Here is a 10,471-nt window from a genome sequence, read left to right on the forward strand (position 1 = left end):
TTACGTTTTAAATTTACAAAAATGATTTTTACTTAAACTAAGCACACACAGTCGGACAGAGAACCCGTCGCGTGCACATAATATAGCTTTGGATAAGAACCAAGTATCGTCATTGTACACGACTTTACTACTCAATTTTTTAGTTACCAAATAATGTACTTCGTTAATTTTAGAAAGTTTGGTAAGTTTTTGCAAAACAAGATAAAATAAAATAGCAATAGAAAATGGAGATAATAAAACGGTGTTGCTTTAGGTTGAAATCCACTTGAAATAAATTAACCAGTTGATTATTAGTTAAGTGTTTTGATTGTTATGTCTGTGTTCCGCATAACACTTTTAGGGATTATGTTCTTGAGGTTATTACGAAGACGCCTCGTTACCCCAGGAAACAATCTTCTCCAACCCCTAAAAAGTTTTTCAGGCCTTTCATGGGTTAGGTATTTTTTTTTAATTAATCAGTTTTACTTCTTTGATGAACTTACTAAGAGTGCATAACAACTCCTGTCAAGCGGTAGGGGGCTCGAAAAAGTGGCAGGGAGCTCGAAATTTTCACGTGGAACGCCTAGTCAAACTCGAAAGCCAAGCGTGGGCCCGGTTAAGACAACATAGTCTTGGTCTGAGTGGGGCGGTTGGGGCTCTCTCCGAGAGCTGTGGCTGAATATTCAACCACTATGAAAGTCACCGTTCAAAAAAAAAAAGTGCATGACAATTAACAAGCCACAACCGATATAACAATTCCATTCGCCAACTCCATCGTACGCTCTACATTTGAACTTTGTCGAAAATTTATGTCTTTTTATACTTTAAAGTTTTCTTTTTTCTAATCTAATTATAGTTTAATTATAGTATTATCATCTCCCACGTGTGATGACCATCTCAAACTCAAAACAATGGTCCTCCCTCTCCCTCTCCTACTAGTTTGCATCCGGAATTAACTCTCTTCTCTTCATCGTCTTTATGACATCCCTCTTCGGTTTTCTCTTTCCCTCTTTCGTTCCCCGTCTCACTCGATTCATGCACATGCTTCATTCTGTTTCTTGATCCGACAAACAAACATTCACGTATCAACCACTTTTAATTTGGCCCCGGTTTCACGAAATGGAAGACTACAGCTTCAGTTTGATCAAAATCATGTATTATTCCGCCGCTGTTGGTTGCTTCTGGATCGAGGATTGATTGATTAAATTGCACGTACAATGGGTGGTTGTTGTCCATGAACTGTGGAGATTAAGTTTTATGTTTATTAAAGTTTGCATGCTAACCAAGTGTTTAATGGATTGATTAAGAGAAAAAAGTGAAATGGGTCCTGGGACTGATGTATTGCCTCAATGTGCCGCATTGGATAATAGTAGTAATAATAATAAGAAGAAGAATGGGTATTCAAAGGAATCTGTGCCTCCTATGGAAGATGATGATGAGCCTGAGGATTCAGATAATGTTAATCAACCGAAGGCTGCTAAGCCTCCGAGAAACTATCAGCCTATGCGACATTGTACTAGCCAGGCCATGTTGGCAGCCGGCACCTCAGATTCGGTCAGTTTATTTGATTCGTTTTGCATGATCCTACATTGACTTAATTACAATGGCTTCATAGAATGGGTTGCTAATATCCCACATTTCTATTTTAATTTAATCAACGTTTCATGATTTTGTTTTGGCACTTAAGTGATAGATGAGTGTTATACTTACGTACACTTTGTTTTGGTTGTGATAGATGTGTGTTGATACTTATAATTTGTTTTAATCCTGTTTTTTTTTTTTTTTTTTTTTTTTTTTTGCCTAAATTGTCCAAATAAACTGACCCATATTCCTATTTTTATGAATGAACTTAAGATCTTTGTCATCCGGTCAATTTTCCCATGATTTTTTTAATGATTTTAACTTTCAAGTGATAGTTAGATGCCACACTTATGAGACTAAAGTGTACTAGCTTGGTCTATTGGCAAAGGTGTATGACCTTCAACCAAAAGGTTGTGGGTTCTAATCTCACTTGAGATATGGAATATAATTCGAGTAAAAAAAAGATATTAGCCGTTCAGAAAAAAAGTTAACTGGTCTAGATTCGAAGCACTACAAATGCTAGTGTGTCAATTCAAAGATAAGATTATATGAAGTTAAAACTTATAATAACTGAAAATGTGATTATAATATGGTAATTCTGTCATCTGGAATGTTTTAATTGTTCTTTTTGCTATTTGTAAAGAAAACATCAAATGAAGGAGCTGGAACGAAATCACCACAAAACGAGAGATGTGCATATTCACCCATCTTTCGCTCTGGAAGTTGTTCAGAAATGGGTCCAAAACCGTATATGGAGGACGAATATATTTGCGTAGACGATCTTCGAAAGCATTTAGATGCCCAACGGGACTACCCTTTTCTTGGAGCCTTTTATGGGGTAACTACTTAAAACTAATTTTAACATGATTAATTAATTCTCTAAAGCAGTCTTGATAATGTGTCCCGTTCATCTATCATTGCAGGTGTTTGATGGGCATGGCGGTGTTGATGCTGCATCGTTTACTAAAAAAAACATTCTTGAGTTCATTCTTGAAGACTCTAGTTTTCCAAAGGGGGTGAAGAAAGCTGTAAAGAATGCTTTTGCTAAAGTTGATCATGCACTAGCCGACACTAGATCTCTCGATAGTTCCTCTGGAACAACAGCATTGACCGCCCTCATATTAGGAAGGTTAGCTACATCATACTCCCTAACATGCCAAATAAAAGAAAGAATTAATTACACGGATGGTTCATGAGGTTTACCCATAATTGTAAATTGGGACCAAACTTGCAATATGAATAAACATCAGGAACCATCCGTGTAATTAACTCCAAAAGATATCCATATTTGACGTTCCGGTCATCATATCTCATTAACTTGTATCATAGTATGCATGAATTTATGTAGGGGTGTTAACGAGGGGAGCTCGGCTGTTGAGTTGTTTTTTAAGCTTGAGCTCGGCTTGAACTCAGCTCGTCTAAAATAAATATTTTGAGAGGGTTGTATGACATTTTAAAGGGTACAATAGTCACTTAACCAATTTTAACGGCCAACACTAACCATATTAACTTTTTTGTACTGTGGATGAAAGCAAAAACTAGATAGTTAGGAACTCAAGAGCAGCTTGACTTGTTTACAGGAACATGTTAATTGCAAATGCTGGGGACTCAAGAGCCGTACTAGGAAAACGAGGAAGAGCAATCGAGCTTTCAACCGACCACAAACCAAGCAGCACATCTGAAAAAATCAGAATCGAGAAACTTGGAGGTGTTGTTTATGATGGGTACCTCAACGGTCAACTGTCAGTAGCGCGTGCACTTGGGGACTGGCACATGAAGGGCCCAAAAGGTTCAGATGGTCCTTTGAGTGCCGAACCAGAGCTCGAAGAGATTACGTTATGTGAAGAAGACGAGTTTCTAATAATCGGGTGTGATGGTTTATGGGACGTGATGAGTAGCCAATACGCGGTGACAATAGTAAGAAAGGAACTTATGTTACACAATGATCCAGAAAAGTGTTCTAGACAGCTTGTTATGGAGGCTTCAAAGAGGAATAGTTGTGATAATCTTACTGTTGTGGTTATATGTTTCTCATCAGACCCTCCACCGAAGATTGAAATACCCAAAATGAATAGGCGCAGGAGCATATCGGCTGAAGGACTCGACGTTCTAAAGGGTGTTTTGGGTGATGCTTGAAAATCGGTTCGTGTTTGGTTATTATCACAAAATGGCCATGTTTTTTTTTATTTCCAAATTTTGTTGAGTTTCTATATCAAATTTGTACAAAACACTAGTTTCATTTTCTTATATATTTTTGATTCATTTTCTTCTTTGTTTTTTTTTCCAGTTATGATGTTGCAAGATATTAGAAAGAAAATTCTAATATCTAGGAAAAAAATTCTTTTACCAATTTTAGCATCACTTGTCAACTTTTCTACTTGTAAAATAAAAACTGTTATGCAAGGAAAGATTTCAAATTCAGAGAAATTTTGAGATAATGTAATTTCTAAGGGAGTTGTTGCACTCTCAATCTCAAGCCTTGTTTATAAAACAATTGTTTTCTTAATCAAGGAGAATTATGTCAGAAAACAAATCAAGGAAAAATTTGTATCGACCTCACAGGAGTGTCCCTCTTGTTGGAATTAGGGACAATGGGTTTGTAGCATGCCAGGTAGCATTGAAGGCGACATCGGACATGGTTGCTAAACACGAGAGAGCTTGTTTGGAGAATCAACCAAGTGTTTATTCTCTTTGCCTTTAACACTTTTGGTTTCTTAGCTCCGGATGCCGTGGACCTTTTGAATAGGGTTCAGAAAGTTGTGCATAGTAACGTATCGGCCCATAAGAATTGAAACTTTGTTTTTAGTAGGATTGGGTTTGCTATCCAAAAGAGGGTTGCGGCGCAGCTTGTTGCTCGCTTACCTGCCACTTCATTGTAAATCGTTTGGATGTTTCTATGATATTAACATTTTTAGTAAAAAAAAAGAAGTTCACATGCACAATTTGGTGAGACATCATTGTTTTGGTCAGATTAGTAATGGAGATCCAATTTGAGGAGTACATCCTGTCACATCCTTAAATTTTATATCTATTTATTAATCTTTCTAAGGCTTGGGCTTTTTCCTTAACAGTATATTTTAGGCTTTTTCCTTAACAGTATATTTTAGGGGTGTATGCTGTTTGGGATTTCTAGCTTACGAAAATTCTTTATAACTTTTCAATAAGTTAATAAGTTACAAAAATATAATTTATTAACTTTTTCCTCTCACATAAAAAAATGTTGGATTTTAAAAAGGTGATCAAAGTCATATAAACTCATTTTTATGAAAACGCAGCGGATAATTAAGTTTTAAATCTTGTTAATTAGATTATTATAAAACCGATTTTATATATAAAAACCCAAGCCCCGGATCCATATACGAAATTACATGCTTACCAATAAAACAACAATAGGGTGTTCATAGCATACTACCTTTAAGAGTCCAAAAAAAGAAAGAGATGAATGTTGAATGGCTAGTCTTCAAGATAGAAGAACCTCAAGCTTGTATACCTTTCAAGCTTCCAACAAACACATTGCAATGCTAGGATTTACAATTGAAAACACCTCCTTGTTCTTGCTTCTCTTTTGGTCGAAAATAATAGAGTAAGAAGGGAAAGTGATTTGCTTCTTGTGTGTGTGAGAGAGAAAAGAGAGATACAACCAATGCACCACTCTTTTAGCCAATGACCACACATACATGTTCTTGAATGAACAATATAATAAATAGATGAGAGAGAAAGATTTTCCCTCCCAAATATTCAAACATTTTCAATTTTATTACTTATGTTATATTTGTTACATATTATAAAATGTAAAATCACATAATGTAAGTAACATGCATCATGTTATTTAACCAACTTAAATAACATTATAAAATATTTTCTCTCAAAATATAAATTATTCATAAAAATTATTTATTACACAAGTGCAAATATTTAGAAACCCAATTTCTAAATATTCTAAGTGTTGATATTTATTTGTTAGATCATATCTTAAAATAAATATCGCGGGTGTTTGTCTAGCTTGTTATTGGGTATGACCCGACTTGGATCATAACTTACTAGCCACATCAACTCTAATATGTGTCTTTGACAGACCAATTCCAACAATCTCCCACTTGCACAAGATACATAGAAGATTGATGTAAGTACCAAATACCGCCTAACAACAGTTTACTACCCCTAATACGTATGACGAAGTGTCATTCAATAACATCATCCCCATCAAGTTCCTTACTTGAAAATGATTTAGGTGAATCTATCATTTATCCTTTTTCCATAGATGTCATGTCAAATCTATAGACACTGAGTGATCATTCTCTGTTGAATTAACTTAGCAGGCCTTAGACATCTTACTCTCAATGAATAAGAGGGACAAATCCCCTTTTGACTACATACGTCTCTCACAATCACCTTGTACTACACTTGAGCTTAGCCTTATGTATTGTCATGTTTCAGAGTAGCGAAGAACTAAGTCAAAGTATAATACTTGGTGAATATCAAGACCCAATATGTATCTCATGTCGGAGGATACTATGATATTCAGCTTTACTCAAATTTACTTATGATCAATCACAAAGATTCCATGTAGTAATATTTGAGGGCGGGTCAGTCCAATATTTATATCCCATAAATATGTATGAACCTTGACAGCAAACCCTTGCTCAATATTCATACCTTATGAATATCCACCAATCCAAGTTCATAATAGTCTTATATTCATATTGGTTCCCATAAATATGAGCGACTACGGACATTTAGAATAATTAACTTATTCACGGATTTAAACATACTAGAATGGAACATAACTCAAATGTCATAATAATAAACCATAATCATATGAATGAGTCAAAATAACAATTGTTCCGATATCCAAATACAAAATAGATACATCCAATCACTAGAATATCGAAGTCCTAAGGCACAAGTATGAACCTAATGCTTTGGCCTTTCAAGGAGCTTCGTGAGTGGATCCGTAATGTTTTGATCAGTGTGAACTTTGCGAATACATATCTTTCCTTTTTCAACTTCATCCCTTATGTAGTTGAATCTCCGCTCAATGTGCCATGTCTTTTGATGTTCACGGGGTTCCTTGATTTGAGCAATCGCACCCTCGTTGTCACAAAAGATCTCTAGAGGGTCCTGAATGGTACAGACTACCCCTAGGTCGGCAATGAATTTACTTATCCACGCAGCTTCTTGAGCTTCTAATAAGGCGGCGATGTATTCCGATTCAGTGGTGGACAATGCTACCACATCTTGTTTGGCGCTCTTCCAAGAGACAACCCCACCATTCATAATGAAAACATATCCCGATTGTGATCGAGAATCATCTCGATCAGTTTGGAAACTCGCATCCGTGTAACCCTTTACAATGAGTTCCTCCCCACCAGAGCCATATCCCGATTGTGATCGAGAATCATCTCGATCAGTTTGGAAACTCGCATCCGTGTAACCCTTTACAATGAGTTCCTCCTCACCAGAGCCATATTAGAAACATATCCTTAGTCATTCTAAGGTATTTCAATATACTCTTAACCACCATCCAATGGTTACTTCCCGGATTTTGTTGGTATCTACTTGTCATACTTAAAGCGCATGACACATCCGGTCTTGTGCATATCATTGCATACATGATGGATCCTATAGCATATGCATATGGGATTCCTTTCATTTTCTCTTGCTCATCCATTGAGCTTGGACATTGAGTTGCACTCAATACCGTTCCTCTTTGAATAGGTACCAAACCTTTCTTAGAGTTCTCCATCTTGAACATTTTCAAGATTTTATCAATGTATGCACTTTGGTTTAAACCTATCAACCATCAACCGCCTTGATCTATCCCTGTAAATCTTTATTCCCAAAATATAGGCGACTTCACCAAGATCTTTGATGGAAAAACAACTCTCAAGCCAGGTTTTTACTCCTTTCAAGGTTGGAATGTCATTTCTAAATAGTAGTATGTCATAAACATACAATACTAAGAAAGTAATAATGCTCCCACTAGCTTTCTTATACACACAAGCCTCATCAGCGTTCTTGATGAATCCAAATTTCTTAACCTCTTCATCAAAACGGTGATTCCAACTCCTAGATGCTTGTTTCAATCCATAGATTGATTTCTTTAACTTGCATACTTTATTAGGATGTTGTGGATCAACAAAATCTTCGGGATGAACCATATAGACATCTTCCTCAAGATGTCCATTTATAAAATCGGTTTTGACATCCATTTTCCAAATCTCATAGTCATAATATCCTAATAGACTTTAGCATTGCCACCGGAGAAAAGGTCTCATCGTAATCAACCCTTTGAGTTTGAGTAAAACCTTTTGCTACAAGTCTTGCTTTATAAGTATCCAAGTTTCCATGCATATCGGTTTTCTTCTTGAAAACCCACTTACTTCCAACAGATTTGGAGTTTAGAGGTGGTACAACCAAATCCCAAACTTGGTTGTCATGCATGGATTGCATTTCAATGTTCATGGCTTCAAGCCATTTGTCACAACCGGATTGTGACATTGCAACATGGTATGTGGTGGGTTCATCTGAATCTACCACATAGCATCCATCCATGAAAAATCCATATCTTTTGGGTGGATTACTAATTCTACCAGATTTTCGAACGTTTTGTGTGTCTTGATCAACCATTTGATCATTCTCAACAACCTCTTTTTGATTGCTAGTATCAACCAAACATGTATCGGCTTGTGGTTCTCAATCTTCCTCAAGTTCCACCGTTCTACGAGTTCCTTCCATAAGGAACTTAGTTTCCAAGAACTCGGCCTTTCAAGCAATAAAAACCTTTTGCTCAGTTGGGTTGTAGAAATAATATCCCATAGATTCTTTGGGATATCCTACAAAGATACACATAGTGGATCGGCTTTCAAGTTTGTTTTGGGTGTTGCGCTTAACATAAGCCTCACAGCCCCATACATTTAAATATGATAAAGATGGAACCCTTCCATGCCATATTTCAAAAGGTGTCTTGTCCACTTTCTTGGTTGGGTCCATATTTAGAATACGGGCTGCCGAGAGCAATGCGAAACCCCAAAATGATAGAGGCAATGTGCTTCTAGCCATCATAGATTGAATCATATTCAATAAAGTTCGATTCCTCCTTTAGGACACATCATTATGTTGTGGTGTTATTGGTGGAGTGAGTTGTGAGACGATCCCACAACTCCTAATATGATCTTGAAAATCATCACTAAGGTATTCACCTCCTCTATCCGAATGAAGTACTTTGATGGTTTTATTGAGTTGATTTTCTACTTCACTTTGGAAGACTTTGAACATTTCAAAGGCTTCATCTTTGTGTCTTAACAAGTACACATACCCATAACGACTATAATCATCGATAAAGGTAATGAAGTATCTTTCACCATTCCTTTACATTGCCACATACACCCGAATGTATGATACCTAATAAGTCTTTCGCCCTTTCATTAGTTCCACTAAAGGGTTCCTTGGTCATCTTTCCTTGTAAACAAGATTCACACTTATCAAATGAATCATTATTTGATTCCAAAAGACCATTCTTTTGAAGTGTATGTATGCGATCTTTGTTTATGTGACCAAGGCGACAATGCCAAAGATAAGTCTTACTCAAATCCATTTTGAGTTTCTTGGTGCTAGATTGGTACAACTTGTTATCAAAGGACTGGCTATCATGAACTAATTCATAAATGCCATTAGACGGCATTGCTCTAAAAGAAAAAACATTATTCATGAAAGCACAAATACCATTGTCCACAAATTTGAAATCATAACCATGTTGTCTTAAAAGAGAAATGGAGATAATGTTCCTAGTCAAACTAGGAGCATACAAAGTGTTTTTCAAAACAACTTCCAAACCATTTGGAAGCTTCAAAAATACTCTCATTGGGCTTCGACATTAACCTTTGCTTCGTTGCCCATAAAGAGACTTGTATCTCCTTTCTTGAAATGCTTATTTCTTTTGAACTCCTGCAACAAATTGCATATATGAGTTCCCTATCCGGTATCCAATACCCATGTGTTAGAAAAAATAACATTAAGATCAATATGGATCATGTAAGTTGTACCCGAGGTTTTCCCCGCATTCCTCTTGTTTTTCAACTCCTTGAGATAGGTTGGACAATTCCTCATCCAATGTCCTATCTCACCACAACCAAAGCACGGATCCTCCGAGCTAACATTTAGCTTTTTCTCCTTTGGTTTGGTTGGTTCCGCTTTAGTATTCCCTTTGAACTTACCCTTGACGTGTCCCTTACCTTTTGCAGCCCTTGCCTTAGGTTCCGGGTGATGCCTGTTCTTATTGCCACTTTCTTTAATCGTGAGAACCGGTAAAACCTTTTTACCCATTCCCGCTTCGGCCTTTTTGAGCATTGCATGAAGCTCACCAATGCTCTTGTCCCATCCATTCATGTTATAATTCATGACAAAAGTCTCAAATCTTTTGGTTAGGCCATTGAGGATCATATCCGTGGCTAACTCTTTTGAGACGGGACAATTTAGCCGTTCAAGTCGATTAATGTTGCTTTTCATCTAAAGCACATAAGATGAAACCGAATGGGTTTCTTCCATACGACATGCATGAAGCGCTCGAACCGTTTCAAAGCGTTCCACCCTAGCTTGAGTAAGGAACATTTCGTTAAGTTGGGTGATCATGTCATATGCCCCATGATTTTTAAAATCCTTTTGAATTTCGGTAATCATAGTTCTCAACATGAGAAAAGAAATTTGCATCAAATCCTCGATGTATTTCAACCAACCGTTATAGGCATCTACATCATCAATGTTTGGTTCATCGGGAATATGATCGTTCAATATGTAGGATTTATTTTCTTGCTTGAGAACATTTCTCAAGTTTCGATACCAATCCATAAAATTGTTGTAATTAAGACGATCCTTATCAAGTATAGCTCTTAGTGATAGGTTATGCACGGGT

The 10,471-nt window shown here is 36.6% G+C and overlaps 1 protein-coding gene across 1 annotated transcript; it reads left to right on the forward strand.

The window, feature by feature from the left end:
• Window positions 1-883: 883 nt before the first annotated feature.
• Window positions 884-3,738, forward strand: LOC143563422 (putative protein phosphatase 2C 47). Its single transcript, XM_077050962.1, has 4 exons — window positions 884-1,533; window positions 2,204-2,398; window positions 2,484-2,689; window positions 3,141-3,738. Exons 1-4 carry the CDS (start codon window positions 1,300-1,302, stop codon window positions 3,694-3,696), a joined length of 1,191 nt encoding a protein of 396 aa, XP_076907077.1. The 5' UTR covers window positions 884-1,299; the 3' UTR covers window positions 3,697-3,738.
• The last annotated feature ends 6,733 nt before the right edge of the window (window positions 3,739-10,471 follow it).

This window comes from Bidens hawaiensis, unplaced genomic scaffold (assembly GCF_021521415.1).
Source record: "Bidens hawaiensis isolate Kalapana, Puna unplaced genomic scaffold, B.hawaiensis_p1.1 tig00021379_1, whole genome shotgun sequence".
Taxonomy (NCBI): domain Eukaryota; kingdom Viridiplantae; phylum Streptophyta; class Magnoliopsida; order Asterales; family Asteraceae; genus Bidens; species Bidens hawaiensis.